At 40.9% G+C, this 16,506-nt stretch overlaps 2 protein-coding genes and 1 pseudogene across 3 annotated transcripts; 2 read left to right on the forward strand and 1 right to left on the reverse strand.

Moving 5' to 3' along the window:
- The first annotated feature begins 32 nt into the window (after window positions 1–32).
- On the forward strand, window positions 33–1,532 carry LOC128878948 (MIP18 family protein galla-2). Of its 2 annotated transcripts, XM_054127629.1 has the most exons (4): window positions 33–385; window positions 446–525; window positions 584–871; window positions 1,393–1,532. In XM_054127629.1, the coding sequence occupies exons 1-3, from the start codon at window positions 265–267 to the stop codon at window positions 851–853; spliced, it is 471 nt and encodes a 156-aa protein (XP_053983604.1). In that variant the 5' UTR covers window positions 33–264; the 3' UTR covers window positions 854–871; window positions 1,393–1,532. The 2 variants fall into 2 exon arrangements, with proteins under 2 accessions (XP_053983604.1, XP_053983603.1); XM_054127628.1 differs by lacking the exon at window positions 1,393–1,532 and having other exon boundaries at window positions 34–385; window positions 584–1,011.
- Window positions 1,039–3,327, reverse strand: LOC128878947 (mitochondrial inner membrane protein OXA1L). The gene is made up of 8 exons (XM_054127627.1): window positions 3,084–3,327; window positions 2,822–2,993; window positions 2,603–2,686; window positions 2,175–2,498; window positions 1,968–2,053; window positions 1,630–1,899; window positions 1,378–1,543; window positions 1,039–1,309 (listed from the first exon to the last, which is right to left on the reverse strand). The coding sequence occupies exons 1-8, from the start codon at window positions 3,147–3,149 to the stop codon at window positions 1,149–1,151; spliced, it is 1,329 nt and encodes a 442-aa protein (XP_053983602.1). The 5' UTR covers window positions 3,150–3,327; the 3' UTR covers window positions 1,039–1,148.
- A 685-nt stretch (window positions 3,328–4,012) lies between these two features.
- On the forward strand, window positions 4,013–5,924 carry LOC128878545 (uncharacterized; annotated as a pseudogene).
- Window positions 5,925–16,506: the final 10,582 nt, after the last annotated feature.

The following is a 16,506-nucleotide window of genomic DNA, read 5'->3' on the forward strand; positions in this document are numbered from 1 at the left end:
AAATCGTGAGAGTATCTCTGTTTTTGTCTAACAATAAGTTGTGTGCGTATCTGGCTTGCCTACTCTATTTATATAATCTCTTTGACTAATTGAAAATACCTTTTTATTGTTGTTATTATCGTAAAGTTAGATTGTTTTTTATTTTAATGCATATATAATGAAGTATCTATCTACGTAAATAGATGTATATAATCACTAATCATTCTAACCTCTGAGATATCGGATCATTTAAGTTTTGCATAGTGATGTATTTTTATTGAAAATATGGGTGATACTTTAGAAAATATTAATCCTAAATTATATAAGAAAATAGATGAAAGACAAGTTACTGCTGAAGACGAAGACGAAGACATATCGGATGAATTTGATGAGCGTGAGATTTTTGGTATGTGTCATTAAAAGTTTGGTTAATTCAAATTAAAAATCGCTATTTTTTAATTTATAGATCTTATTAGAAACATTAATGATCCTGAACATCCCTTGACACTAGAAGAACTGAATGTAGTGGAGCAAAATCTTATAGAGGTAATGTTAATAATTAATTGTTCTACAATATTTAGTTGACAAGTATATTTCATTGCAGGTTAACAATAAGGCAAACAAAGTTCATATACTATTTACTCCAACAATACCACATTGCAGTATGGCAACATTGATTGGTTTATCGATTCGAGTACAACTTTTACGAGCTTTACCATCAAGGTTCAAAGTCAATGTTGAAATCACACCAGGAACTCACATGTCAGAAGCAGCAGTAAACAAACAACTGGCTGACAAAGAAAGAGTGGCAGCAGCTCTTGAGAACAATCATCTACTTGAAGTAATTAATCAATGCATTGGAATTAAATGTTAATAGCATTATAATTCTAAGGTAAAGTATGTATACCAAAAAAATATATCAATTGAAGCTGTTCTACTTCATTTGAATTACTAAAGTATTTTTGTCAGTATCCATGTAATGTATTAAATGGACTGCTAGTTGTAATTAATTATTAAATGTTATAGACAAAATTTTTAATGAATCGTGTACTTCAATGATTAGATTTACAATTATTTATTATTAAAATATAGAACCATTATAATCAATTTGTTATGATAAGTTAAATAATATAATTTTATCTACAAGCAAAGGTTACATATATAAACTATTATCTGTTTTTTGTCAAAATTTTTGTTGCTGTTGGTGGATTTTTTATTGGGTTATATTTGAACGTTTTCTTTAAAGGGGCTTTTCCTGCTTCATTAAATTGTATCGCATCAGCACGCAAGTGATCCGCTAGTTTTCTAGTCACTTTAATATTACTCCAAGCTGAAAAAAAATTTGAAGTTTAGTCTATGAAACATTGTATCAACTCTGCAATTCTGATTTGAAATTACAATTTTCTATTCCAGCCTTGATATTTTCTAATTTTAAAGGACGCTTTGGTGTTGTCTTCTTTACTTCAATTGGTATATCAAAAAATCTTCTAACTTTTTCGATTCTCAAAAATGTGACTTGGAGTAAGGTAAACAAATTCGTTGACACCCAGTAGCATAAAATGGCCTGAAACATACATTTTAAAAACAGTAAGACAGTGTAAGATAATGTAGATTGTTTATTTTTAAACATGTTAAATATGCGTTTCTTACCGCTGGAAAGTTCATTATAAATGGAAACATAATTATCGGTATAAATCGGAATATATATTTTACTATTCCCATACCATTGGGACCAGCCGCTCCTAGTATACTAAACTCAGTTGTTACAAAAAATGTTACAGAAGTGATTAAAGGTAGTGTGTAATATGGATCAGCAAGAGTTAAATCTGTAAACCACCATAGTCCACCTTCTTTTAAACTTTCAACTGGAGTATTAGCCATTTTCTTTAAAGCCAAGAAGAATGACACAAATACTGGCATCTGGTAAATGTGCAAACACAAATGGTTATTATTTCAAGGGATAAGGTTATTTATTATGAAATACATACCTGTATTGCAGTTACAGTAAAACACTTTAGAGGATTTACACTTTTTTTAGACATGAATTTCATCAAGTCTTGAGCATGCATAGCAGCTGGAAATAAAAATATAATATTCTTTTTCTTATACTGGTTTTGAAATTAAAAACAAAATTAATTTTAAAGTGATAAGATCAATTATTTAAGAGTTAATACGTTAGAATATTTAATATAGACCTTCGTAATCATTTCCACATTGTCTTGCCTCAGTCATTTTTGTCTGTAATTTTTCCATTTCTGGTAAATTATTTCGATACATGGCTGTATGTCTTTGTGTTTTTATAACCAATGGAACTAGTAGTGTTCTACAAATGACAGTGCCTATCATAATTGTGGACCACCATGGCATGTTGCAGGAAATATGAATCCATTCCAAAGCAGACTGTACAAGTCCAACAGGAGTGTATCCACCTAGTCCTATACTCTCTAATGTAGGCTCACCATTTGGATGTAGTTTAACAATAGTTTCTATTATTTCTTGAGTTTGTGGTACAGGTATCTCTATAAGAGATATTATAGAAGTTGAACATATTTCTCTCACTCTACATTCTATTCAATAATTTTAAACCAAAGCATTTGCACAAATAAGTATAATGTTAATTCACCTGGTAATTCACTTATAAATACTTTGTCTGTCACTGTATCACTTGTGTTTGCTGCTACTTCCTGAATATCTGATACCGATGAATCTAAAATTTACAGACTTTCTTAAAATCTGTTTTGATATTGTTCAATTATTTGTAATTTCATATTAACTATACGGCTAATTAACACTGAAACATTGAACGACGACGACAACATTGATGAAACGTAAAAATTTGCACCTGTCTGTGTATTTGATACTGCCTCTTTCGTTGTATCAACTGTGCTTTGATGTCGAACGGAGCAAATACCGATAATTTTGAAATGTTTGTGGAAGTTGAATGCACAATTGTTCCGTGACGAAATGCTTGTCGTATGAAGAGTGAGGTGACTGAATTTGCATTTTACTATTTTCTGAACAGAGTTACAGTTTAATGTAGAAGAATTTTGTTTTAAATGATTCGAAGTACAGTAACCTCAAGACAGATCAAAATTACGATTTACCTGAGAATTTATACTTGCACTTAACAGTAATTTTCGGCCAGCGTTTACACACAATCGTGACAACATGTTTCGTGACAACGTTTATTTCTATTAATCAGCAGAACCGGTATAAAACATTCGATGTAACGCTACTCTTTCATAAAAATTATGGTCTTTCTATGCCTGTAGTTACTAGTGACGAACAGAAGGTCCAAACTCAGATGTAATACCATGAATCCATGCTCTTAGTTACTCAGAGATAGGTAGGCGGCGTTAGTAGACATTACAAATGCATAGCTAGAACGTATTTCCGAGGCTTATCGATACTACTCCTTACACTTTACATGCAAGTACTCCGATCATGCAAAAAATATTTTCAATTCCTCTTATTAACATTTAGCGGTGAATAGATCAAACAAATTTTGAATTGTCCGAACAGCGCCATCGGTGGCAAAATGTCCAAGTGTATAATGTTATAATTTCCAGGTTTGATGGTAGATAACGCCACTAATTATGTACTTACCAACAGTCAATACGTGTTCACAATAGTTACATAACTTATTTGATTATTATTGCAGTTTATTACAAACAATGCGTCTTAAAAAATGTATCTGGAAAATAAATTTTGGACTAGTTTTAATCTATCAGTCAAAAGTTACACATTCAGATTATTGCACAGTAGGTTTTATACATTGTCAAACTAAATAGAAAAACTGTTGCTTATATATATTATAGTTGTTATCGTTATTCTTAGAATAAAGTGTTTAGCATCAATTAGTTATTTTAAAACGATTTCAGTACCAGTACAGTTAGTCTATTGCAAAAATACGGGTATTTAGATTCTGTGGATCTATCTCTACCTTATATCACTTACAATAGTATCTTTGTTTTATTGGTAAGTGCAAATCCCTGCGGATCCATTGGTAATTATTTAGTGTCGATATATAGATATGGTGCCGTCCTCTAGTAACGATAGTGGGAACTATTTCATTACAAACTTGGGCATTTTGCCGCCGGGGGCGCTGACCTTAGGTTTAAAGTTTGTTCATCTTAAGAAAAAAAAAGAAAAAGGTAGAGGATAAATTTAAATTGTTACATAGATAGGAAATAAGGTAACTTTATGAAATAAGATCTAAGGGTTAAACGGTCCGTTAAAGGACTAACCAATAAAAAAGTTTTTCAGTTCAGTTCGGTTCAATCTGTTTGTCTTAAAATACCCTGTTTATCTTAATATAACCACCCCTCAGGGGCTGTAGGTATGTTTGATTGTAGGTACAGTACGGGCTTAGCAATCCCGAGGTACCCGAGCTATAAGGGGGGCCGGGAGTTCCAACAGACTACTGGACTACAGACTACATTTTTATAGAATTATCGAGAGGGATATCTGAGGAAATGCAAACGCAAAGTAATGTAAAGCAAAAATGAAATGAATGTAAAGAACGAACAAATGTAAGATTGGCACATTAAGCGTTATAGTCGAGTTATACGATTTCGCACCCTTATGAGTAAGACTCACTCACTCATCTTCATAGACAGCAAAAAAAAAAAAAAAAAATTACAGCAATTAGTTCGCTTTTCAACGCTGTTTACTTTATTGGAAATAATTTGAACCAACGAGAAGAATCGACGATACTTTTTTTCGCAATAAGAATGTGAAGTACACTGCGTATTGTCACTGTAGGCTCTGGAGTTGTGGAATAAGTATACACGTTGCTGCAGCGACACTTACGAAGTTGCGGAATAAACCATATCGAATAAACCCCGTACATATGTACGTCGCTGTAGCGGCGTTCTTGAAGTGGAAATCGATCACGAAGAAAAGATTCACGATCGAAGCAACTCGCTACGCCATTGAGGCGTTACACTGACATTGCCGACTCACGTGATGGAATCTACTGCAATGACAATCAGTTTGGGCTTCGGGACGTGGGTTATTAAGCGAGACCTACTATTAAAGTCCCTCTCGTGCCATCTTCCCGGTTTCGGGGGGCCCCCTCTCGGTTGTCCATGGCCACGGAACTCCTTTCGGTCCGCGTTGGTACCGGCTCGTAGGAGCGGCTCTGTTGATTTAAGGCGATAATACGGGGCTGCAAGCGATTTTACGCGAACAAAAAAGAAACAGAGGCGGGGTGAACTGGCAGCCAGAAGACGGCGCGCTTATAATTACAGATTCGCATTGTACGCGGAGGCCCCCTAACCATCGCGCTTTGGTACTGCCTGTCAGTCTCTCCTCGAAATAATTCGGTAACGACTCGCTTTCTGGATGGCGCAATGATGGCCTCGTTGTTATCGTCTTCCTCGCGTCGACGGCCGGTCGTAACGTTCAATTATACGCAAGTCAAATTATTTACCGGACCGCGTTTCGCGTACGAATCGATTTGTACCCGTACAGTTAAGCCTCCTGCAAGGGATTACAATACCGTCAATCGGGGTTACTTGCAACACTTTTTCACTTTAATACGTTAATATTGTAGTCTGAAGACTAAGAATGACATATTTCAGGTGCTTCAATTTACTCTGTCTTTGGGGCAAGGTTAAAGTTTTCTAAATCTTGCAATGTGTGTTTTATTTTCGATATTTCACGTAGAGGGTTTTTCGTTTAAATTAGGATGGTTAAATATCTCGTGAAAGTTGACTATTCGAGACGAGATGACTCGTACGAGATGATCGGCCAACGAATACGTTCAAAATGGCAAACGAACGAAGACGAAGATGTCACAGAGTTTCTTCGAAGATCCCCGAAGAAAACCAGGATCGACCAGAGATCGAAGATTGCTTCCTGGACAGGACTGCCCACTTTACGCCCGGGTGACCAGTCAGTTAGATAATGGGATTGACCGTCCCCCTAAGGGAACAAGATAGCGAAGCTGTCAAGGGAAAGAGATGACACCGGGTTCGGTCTCGTGTCAAAGTTATATTACGATCCCTTTGATCGAGCCGATAAAGTCCTGGGATCCAGGAAAACGTTGGATGTTTTTCGGGGCCCCGAGCCAATGGCACGGACACCCGAGACAGGTTGAGCGCGCAAGGAAGCTGCGCGCTCATTACACCGGGCTGTTCCGTTAATAGAAGATCGTAAAATTTTACGAGGCTGCCTGGGGTCGATCACGCGGCGACCCGTTTCGATTAACACGTTACGGCAGTGTTTTTTCAAAGGAGACGGGCGAGGGGGCACGACCCCTTGTGGAGACGCCTTAACATTCAGACGGGGCGGAGGAGTGCAAAAGAAAATATTTCTATTAATACATTGGTCGTTAGAGTTTAGCAATTGCAGAAATATTTCTTTTCTTGGAGCATTTTAATTGACTATACATATGTATATGATATACTAAAAATGTTGAACCATTAAATTGATCAAGAATTTGTCTGACATAATCAAATCAAATCGACGAAGGACAGGTTTGCCTGACATTTCCTTTCTAGAGTGTCTGACCAGGGCCACTCCGACATTGCGTACCATTGCGCACAGTATACCCGTCCTCGGTCATGCATTTTATGTGGAACATGTCAGGAGAAGCAGAAACGCGTAATGTCACCCCCATCGAAGTACAGCGGTGTGAATAATATAGATTCAAAGTAATTTTGCTTGACTTCCAAAAAGGCTATGGCTGAGGGAAGGTCCACTCTCTATATATTTAGTGGAACAGCTAAAACAACGCGTCTCGTTTCCATGGCTCGTGTTTTGGGTAGCTCACTAATTTACGCACAAGTATTCGCGAATAGTGTAAAATCGGGTGTTTATGAGCATTAGTCATTAATTGTGAGGAAAGATAGTCACGTGTCCTTTGTTTAGCCTAATCATAAAAATCCTTAAAGTCGAGGTACAGAAATGTTCGTCTTCTTGTGGAACGATTCCCTTCAACGTTGCTTCATGACGCTGTCGCCCCCGCATTGGGGGAAATTTAGCGATCGCGATCCCGTTAATAAGATCATAAAGTTCGCGCGAGGGACGCGTCGATTCGCTCGCAAAGCGGATCCCTCTTTGAAACGGAAGATCTTGTCTATGACAAATTGCACATAAGCCGATCCCGTCGTAAAAGTCACGATGATCGATCCGCTCGTCGCGATTTCATCGCGATATTGCCGAGCCGTACGTACGATGCGCTTCGCCAATTATCGCGAAATTTGCATGCCGCCGGCTGCGCCTTCCTCGAACGTTGTTAATGATGATGAGAACGGACGGCCCGTTGACTGTTGCGATTCAACTTTTAATTGAAACGCTTGTTGATAGGGAACGTTGCAAAACTGTTATTGATGTCGCGAGCGCGAACGCGATACGATTTTATTAGTAATGTTAACGGCGATGCGTAAACGTTAGGGCATAAACCAATAATGTGGATCACATTTCGGTCTCGACGAAAGCACACGTAAAGAATGTGGAAGATTGCACGAACGACAGATGAATATGTTCGAAAGTATCCAGACCAAAACAAGTTTTAATATTTGAAAATATTAAGAAGTTTGAACAACTTAGTCATAATTTCCCTCGGTTATAGCATTTTTGGAAGTAATAAAATATTTGTTTCCTCGTCAAACCTCCTACCAAAATCAGAGAACCTACTTTGAACCTATATTATCCACGCCACTGTATTTAACTCTTTGAAGTTAGGTGGGTTGAAGAAAATTATCCCACCTTAGCTTTGCTATTTTATTTAAAGTTTTTCATTCGTGTGACGATACTATGAACTAACGTTAAAAGTACAATAAGTGGAATCAGGAATGCATAATAGTCAAAACGCGTTAGCAAGTTGACGCTGTTCTTCTGTGCTGCTTGAATTTTATTTTTCTTTCATAACCGTGTGCCTGAAAGAGTTAACGGAGGTTTCATTTGCATCGACGAGAAGTAACTTCCTTTCCTAATGCAGTACAAGGTCCGACGCTTTTATGACTGACTTCGTACACACTCGAATCGATAACCCGCACCTTTTTGGAGGACGGTTAGGAAGAACATGGACAATCTTATCGCGATATGTAGTAGGAAGCTGACGAGGTCTCACGGTTTTCGACGGATAAACCAGTAAATTGTGCTTTTATCGAGCAATTATTCGAGAACCTGTCACGGACGACGCGTACACGGGGTCCTGTGTGACCAGAAATTGGGAGAAGAGAGATGGAAGGCAGAGGGTCAAGCTCTTTCGCTACGGTGCCATACTTCCTGTCCAATCACGACTTCATCTGTCTCTCACGAACGCGCGCTGGGCGCTAGCCACCTGAGATCCCGCAGATACGAGGAAAGCAGGCGCCGAAAAAAAGGCCGTACCTGCTTCCACGGGCGTGTTAACAGCCGAAACTCATAAAGACGTTTAAAGTGGCCTAAGAGAAAGAGACGGGAGGTTAGGGGACCATCATCTTCTCTTTCGCTAGCGACTATCCACCCTTCGATTCCACGGAGTCGTCCAGACGCCGACGCTTTAAAAGGCGGCGACGATGAATAGGCCGTTCACCGATGCTAGTTCGCCTCTGTGTGAACGTACAGAGTGACTCTTACGAAGCGATCGGTGCCACAAAGAGTGGACACCAATGTTATAAATTTATGGAAACAGTCGACTCAAGATTCCCAGATCTCTACGCTTCCAATGTTTTCAGGTCGAGGGAACTCGAATGTTAAACATTCGCGTGAAAGATAGCTTTATTATAGCTACAGTTTCCTATGCTATAGCTCGTTAGAAGATAAATATTATTTATTATGAGGCAATTTTTTCGAGGTAGAATTTTTACTCGAAACCTTTTTACCAAACATCAACGATATTTCAAGATATTATATTTATTTCCATTTCGTACAAATAATTCTAAATATCTCATCTTCTTCGTATTTAATACATTTTCATCGTGGAAGAACAAACGCCTACTGACGTCGTTGTAACATTTACTGCGACATAGTCTTCGTTATAACGTAGCAAAGAACAGCAATTACCAAAAGAAGTCTATAAATCTCATCGTTTGAAACGTCCCCCGAGTAAAACGTTTGGGAAGACATCATCTTTCAATTATTTTAACTATCGACACAGGGCTTAACAATGATGATAACGTTATTGCTCTGCCATTCTTTTACTTTTCACTCTGTTATTTGTTCCCTTCTATTAAGAGACGAGCAATTCCGTCCTTAATGGCGCGCAATCTGTTTCACCAGCGTATCGGGCGGTCATCAGCCGCAATTTTTGCCGATCTCTCGTTCTCCTGTTCGCTCGCGTGTCGAGGTAATGGTATGTACAGAAGGATAATCTAAGGGATACGTCGCCGTGCAGCGCTGTTGTGGGATCATAATGCGTAAAAGGAAATCGCTTTGCTTCAAAGTAAATGGTCGGGGAGGCATAGCCGACGTGCGTGCCCGGCCGCGTGTGAACCACCACCGGTTTCCTTTCATTCAGCTAGTTTCTTCATCGCGAATGTCGCACGATTGCTGCGCCCGATTATCGTTGCGCGGGCATCATCTCCGTGGAAAACAGACATTCCTTCGCGGTACCGATCCCTGTTCTTTTATTTTGTATGTAACAAATAGCTGTGGAACGTTGATCTTGTTACACGCAATACTAGGCATGATAAAGTAATAAAGACAATTTTTGTTGTTCAGTTTTAATCATTTTCTTTTCACTGTTATAGTCACACGAAATTCGTTCTGTTTTTCCACGGTTGACTGCTACTTATTCTATTGAACTTGAATTTTTTATTCGCGAGGGGGAGAGCCATTGATAAAGATACCGCGTGGAACGGTGGGTCACGTGACACGTCAGCTGATCATTCGCGGCCGCGTGGGACAGTTGAGGCCGCGAATTGGCTCGCGAACGCTCGGGAACACTTATCATAATCTGCTCGCGAGGAGGCGCTCCTGCGTGTAACTCGCGCTGGAGGAGAGCTCGTGGGACGAACAAGACCTCCCTCTCGCGATTCGCCCGACGCGCTTCCTCGCCTCGCGTAGAGAATATTCCCACAAATTGGTAGTGGCCTATTCGAACTCAGGGAGGAAAAAATATTGTGTGCGTATCTCCATGCAGAGCGCTGGGACAGTATGTTCCAGTATGCTCCAGATACTGCACGAGTCTAAACGAAAAATACCGCACGGAGATTCGAACCTACTCGTTCCCTGCGTTTCGTGTTCACGTTTTGATTCCTTATTCGTGGGAATGGGAAGCGCGGATACTGCAGTACCTATGCCTGTGGGCCAAACAAGAAGAGTAGAATTCGTTCAAGCGACCTCTGATAGGGGTTCTTATTCCGATGGAACCACCAAAGGTACTTGGAAACAGAGAGGGAGAAAACCAGCACCATTTTTTATCTGCAGTAATTGTCTGCTTTCGGGGATGCACCGTGCACCAAACTCCCCAATATATGTACATACATATTTTCATTTTGGAATCTCCTGTTCTATCATATATAGATCTGCAACATTTTTCGTCGTCCTTCATGCACAAGGCGTTGCACCCCCAGAGAGCCTGGAGTTAGAAATGCATCTCGGAATGCACTGGCTCTGGCCCCCCGTGGCATCTTCGTCTGTTTAAAAGTACTAGTGGATTTCTGGTCGTTTTTGGATACTAACTTTTGCTATCACGATTTTCTTTAGTTTCTCGAAAGACTCCTTACACCACGTTGACATTTGAAATGTCATTTCATCGTGCTGTTTTTATTTTTGACCTGTGTGTCGCAGAAAATAAAGGATACACGATTGGTTTAGAAACGATTATTTCGTTTCTCAACTTTTGTCAAGTGTAGCTGGTCAGCAAAGCGTTAACGGTCGTTGCACTTGGCGACAGCGCAAATAACGTGATCCGTTTTGTAATTAATGATCTAATCACCAGTTGAACTCGACGTGATACGTGTGATGTTTCGGTTCACTGTGCGATCCTTTGCTCGTCTATGTATAAATAATTGATGTAATATCAGACCGGGCGGCCCGTTAGAGGTGTTTACTTATCTCTGCGCACTGACACCGGCTTAATTGCCGGAGCCGGCTCGAATCGATCGAATTAATTATTCCGCCGAGTTCAGCACACGTAGACACCAGGCGATACGCTTTCTTACAACGCGTGCTGCCGTACTGTAACGCGGCCGGACGATGGTCAAGGATATACCACGACGGTGGTATATCCTCGTCGCAACCGGCCAGACGCGCCACTTTGTCATGGCGTATTACACCTAGGCTGCGGCGCCTATGGTGGTGGCTTCCTCCCAAAGCCACCCATTACTCGGCTTAATGCACCGAGTTCACTCATTTTTATGCGCACGATACCGTCCCCCTTTGCGCCCAGCGTCGAGCATTACACGGCTTACCGCATCCAACGACACGGGTGCACGCAAAATTTACGAGACAGCACGTCCGACTCTTTGCTCGCCTCTGCGGCTGCCGCGCCATCCGCCGACTTACTCTTGCCGTCTTCTCGTTCCTGAAGTGGGGCGACTGCTTCCCTATGGTATACACGTGTACGTGTGTATTTGGTACAGATACCTTGCTCGCGACATCTCGCGATACCGTTGGCCATGTATCCTATCCAGGATGGGTAATTTATCCACTCCAAATTTGGATGGGAGATTTCGACGGGAAACTTGGCCGTTTACAATTTTTCGGATTCTTGGTGTCGTACCTAGATCATTTTAGAGATACGGGTACTTTATCCTGGACTGGAGTAATTAGCGCGTAGACTAGTAAGGGAGACTGGGGCCGATAGGAACGAATGAAATAACTTGAAAATGTTTAGCTATTTGAGTAGTTGGATAGTGTAATTTTCTATTATTTATGATACCAGTGTAGATAAAGTATGTCCTGCTGAAAAACAATTAAGACAACTAACGATTCATCGACGTTCTCGTGACGAGTACTCCCTCGACGTACGAACAGTAGCGCAAAATCGGTGTGTAATTTCGGCTCGGGCAGGAAGGAAACCGAAAACCGGCTCACAGATCGATCTAGATCTGTCCACCGGAAATGCATACGTTTCTATGATATATACACATCCGGCGCCACGCCTCCTCGCCTCACCTGCTGTACGTGATGCCTTACGCGATGATGATAATAATAATAATGCTCATCCGCATCGTCGCGGACGAGTATTCATAACACACATCTCGGAGCACGTGAGCGATAACGCCAGGTTGTAGTTAGCCTGGTCGACTCGAGTATAAAGAACGTAGACACCTCGTCGTTAATGGCTGCGATATCTTTTTTTCTTTAACTTCGCCTTGGAAATCCATTTTTCCCAACTTGGGAATATCGAGGAAATTTGGAAGTGAGATTAATTTCACTTTGGGAATTATTTATTTTGTTGAAGTTAGTTTAGGTCCACTCTGTACAATTCAAATATGAAGAAAATTGTAAGAAAATGTTCAAGTAGATACGAAATTCGACCCTGTTACTTATCAAAATGTATTTGAAATTGTTTCTTTTTTAAGGAAAAATTTCCCTCCAAGGCCATAACTTTGAAGTATAGTTGCCGAGAAGAACGATCATTACAGCCAGTTTCTTAGACAATTTTCAAGCGAAATGACAGTGAGTAATTAATTAGACACGTATCTGTTACAGACACGTGTTAAACGATCTCTCTGTAGGGCCAGTTAAAGTCAAGGATGCTCATTTTGCGCGAACGGACGATTTTATCAACCCCTTCCGAACTCTAAATTAATGACTGACTGTCTGACCTTGCATCCTGCGATCCTTTTATACATAGCGTTTTATCATCGTCTACAGATCGATCCACCGTGTCACGCATAAATTATCTATACTATCGATTAATTTGTATCCGCTCGAGGAGCGCGTGTATAGTACCGCAATAAGTATTATAACAATTAATATTCCAAGTGGCGTGTAATTCGTTATTCCAAAACGAAGGAAATTCGTCAATCATCACCGATCCAATGACTGAATCGATGGACCAATGTCAGGGAATGACGTGCGATGAAAACTGTTTATCAAAATTAATTTTTTGTCTAATTCGAACATTGGAATTGTGGAATCTAAAGAATAACGATACTAAAATTGTGTGTTTCAGCAATATTATGAACAACTACAGTGATAATAATTTGCAGTGTATATTACTTATTTATTAAAGGTGATTAGTGTTCACGATATTCATGGACGGGTGTGTACATGTAAAATTCAAAGAAAATTGTTAAAGTTTTGTTTATTCTTTATAATGTTTCATTACGTTATCAATGAATTTTCAATGAATGTTAATTTCGTCTAAGATGTCACTAACACGTGCCTAAATTAAGTACGAAGGGTTTAAACCGCGAATGGTTAGACAGAAGCTATCCATTTTCTATTCGCTGCCGCTCGGTCTGCGGAATCTCATCACATTTTGCCATCGATCCGTCGCAAGATAACCAGCCGTTTCTCTAGCCACCGAGACGGTCGACGTTAATCGAAGCTGGGTAACCGCACGTTTACAACTAAGGGACATGCAACTAGTGTCCTGGAGCCGGTGTTGACGCTGTGGCCGCGACCCCGACACAACGAAAAAGAAGAAGAGGAAGAAGAAGCAGCTCGCGCATTGTGGCTGGACGTCGTCCTGATCCGATCAGCGACCATGCAACCGGAGACCGTAAGCCTCTACGCGTCTCCGGGAAACAATGCTTACACGCTGATATGGTAATACGCCTAGAACACTGTCTGCGTGCGCTAGCTGCTGGTCTTTGAGAAGGATGCGCCAACGGAGGTCTGACATCTACCGCAGGGTAGGGGAGACCGAGGCTAGTTGTTCCCGGGGTAAGTTGTTTCGATGGTTTTATCTTGAAAATTAAAAGAGACGGCGGTATTGTTCAAGCTCGGCTCGACTAGCCGATTACGCCAAAGCAATGGTCGTTTCTACGGCGTTCTCCGTTTCTAAACGACTGTATTGTTTTGATAGAAGAGTCCATTCGCTATTCTTTGGACTAAACGTTTATACGTTTAAATGATTTAACATTGGTATCATTCGTTATTTCTTTAAAAAAATGCTGACATCGTGGCACAGTGCACCTTTTCATCTTGCTTCGAGCACGTTCAAGAATCGACTGATACCTTAAACGTAGTAATGCGCACGAGACGAGACTTCTACGATCTCGATCTCGGTCTTCCACAATTTAGAATATATGATCTCGATCTCGATCTTGACGAGATCTTGACGAGATCGAAATTTATCTCGTCACGTGCGCGTCACTACTTAAACGTTTGTCGATTTTTATTTGTTCTTAATGATTCTCCTTACAAGTATAATAAAAAAACCTGATGCATCCCCGACTGCTTATCTTTGCTACCGTCGAATACTTTTTCCCAAGAACCATTTTGCTCTTTCGAGGAAAATGCTGTTCGAGGTTTTTGCATCTAAAAAGTTACGGTAATTTTCTACAATTCCGTACTATCCGTGCTTGGTTGAAAACTCTTTGCCAGGGCTTGTATAGGAACCGAACCGGCAGTGTTAAGTGCAGGTTTCATTCACGCTACACCGCGATCTCATCGTACCATAATCGCGTGAATCTCCTAAGCAGGTCCCCGGTAGTGTGGCGGTGATGTTCGAGCCAGTGATTATTTAGCTCGTTAATAGAGACATGATGAGGTCGAGAAGCAACGTTTTCATGGTGTGAACCGCGCACCGGCGTTATTACGGGTTACAGCGCCCTATTCAGCCGGAGCGGAAGGCATTTTGTTGGATAGTCGCAATAACCGTCAGCGGTACACGGTGTATAGTGCGACAAAAAAGTGCTTCCTAAGCGCTGTGCACTTCTCCCTTGTATGGATAGAAACCGGTGCTTCCCCTTTCTCTTTTCCGCCGACGCACGCGACTGCGCATGCGCCTGCGCTGCTCGGAGCGTTGGCGCCAACCGACGTGATTCCTCTTTTGCCTGGAGCTCCCAACGAGCGCTTTTTTGACACGGTTGTTTGCGGAAGAACGCATAGGTCGTGGCGGTTTTATGCGAGGCTCTGCCGCGTCCATGGAAGCGCCGCCGCGACCGTTTTTATACAGCGCTCGTTTCTTTTTCGTCGAGTCCCGTTCTCGCGAAAACCTGCCTCAATGAGAATTATGTCGCGAGACTTTTCGCGTTGCAAAAGGAAATTGTACTCGAGTGGTCGTCAAGCGGAGACGAAATGAAATAGACTGTTTATCGTTAGTCGGATAGATTGCAGCTTCGTACGGTAGTTTTCTCAGAATTTTTCCTGCGATTAGGTCAGAGCCTGGAGATTTATTTGGTTTGCGTTAATGGATTTCAAAGTTTGCGTTAGTAGGAGAAATAGCTTGAAGGTGGTAGACTACTTCTGAGGAGGTAAAAAGAGGTATATTTTGGGAATTTTTTTCAGAGGAAGAAAGGGATCCGTAAACAGAAAATAATTGGTTCGTGGCCATTCCTAATAATCCCTCAGGGGCTGTAACTATGTTTAATTGTAGCTACAGTACGGGCTTAGCGATCCCGAGGCACCCGAGCATTTTTAAAACCTAAATGCGCGTTTTTAAGCAAATACCAATTTTTCCGATTTTTGAAAAATTCTACAGTAGTCCACTTACTTTGAGTAACGGGCTTCGCCAGTTGACGTTCGACGTCCACAGAGTTTTCTTCCATATCTTGCAGATCGGTATTTGCAGTTAGCGGAAACGGGCTTGAATGCATACTGGAGATGCTGGGCAAATAGGCCTGCTTTTCCATATCTGATCTGACCCAGCCTCCAACCGTTTTGCTTAGCGGCGGAAATGTTTGTTGTGGTTTTCTGAATTTCTTTTTCGTAGATTTCCACACGGAATCGTCATTTTCAACCAGTTGGCTAAGGTATTTGCGTTGCATAAATAAGGTATCCAGTCGCACTTACGGTCTCTCGAAATAAGCTTCGTACTTTGCGATTTCAACGATTGAATTCATGTTTGGCCATCTTGTTGCGCGACGTTTTTCACGTTTGTCTGCAGTGAGTTTATCCTCGGTATGCTGTTAAAGTTTGACGAGACTTTTCTGTCGTGGGTTCGAGCATTCGTGACGATTTTTTGTTTCGAGTAAACGTTTAAATGATTCTATCGCTACATGTGTTCGTTCGCTTTTTAGTCTAAGCTTTAGATCTATCCTGTGTAGCTTTTGTGGGGAAAAAGGTTTGTTTTTTCATCATTTCGGAGCTGAAATTTTACTTTTTGTTTTTTAAAACTGTTACCGCTACGTGCCCTTGACTACGAATGCACGAGGCAATAAAATAACAATTTCACGACTTTTGCCTCGTAAAGGATGCCAGCCATTTTTGAATAACCTATAATGTTCACAAGATCCGGATTGGCAGCGATTATGCGTCGCTTTCGAATATTTTTCCGGCGATACTAAAAAGCGAGGTTACAATGTGTACCTCGCTCGTCGCGCGCAGCACGTTATTGAACTCTTCCGTTTTATTGGCGATAAATAACCACGACACCGAGTTGTAACCTTCTGAAATACAGGGTGTCCCAGCAGTTGTAGTAAAATCGGAAACAAAACGATTACTCGTGTAAAAGCTGATCGAATATTTAGA

Source organism: Hylaeus volcanicus, chromosome 6, assembly GCF_026283585.1.
Source record: "Hylaeus volcanicus isolate JK05 chromosome 6, UHH_iyHylVolc1.0_haploid, whole genome shotgun sequence".
Classification (NCBI taxonomy): Eukaryota; Metazoa; Arthropoda; class Insecta; order Hymenoptera; family Colletidae; genus Hylaeus; species Hylaeus volcanicus.

Excerpts from the sequence above, each read along its gene's own strand:
- LOC128878948 (XM_054127629.1), top strand. The coding sequence starts at position 265 with ATGGGTGATACTTTAGAAAATATTAATCCTAAATTATATAAGAAAATA. Across the intron at positions 386-445 it reads TGATGAGCGTGAGATTTTTG|ATCTTATTAGAAACATTAAT; the intron begins GTATGTGTCATT and ends TTTAATTTATAG. Across the intron at positions 526-583 it reads TGGAGCAAAATCTTATAGAG|GTTAACAATAAGGCAAACAA; the intron begins GTAATGTTAATA and ends ATTTCATTGCAG.
- LOC128878947 (XM_054127627.1), bottom strand. The coding sequence starts at position 3,149 with ATGTTGTCACGATTGTGTGTAAACGCTGGCCGAAAATTACTGTTAAGT. Across the intron at positions 2,499-2,602 it reads ATTTATAAGTGAATTACCAG|AGATACCTGTACCACAAACT; the intron begins GTGAATTAACAT and ends TATCTCTTATAG. Across the intron at positions 1,900-1,967 it reads TTACTGTAACTGCAATACAG|ATGCCAGTATTTGTGTCATT; the intron begins GTATGTATTTCA and ends CACATTTACCAG.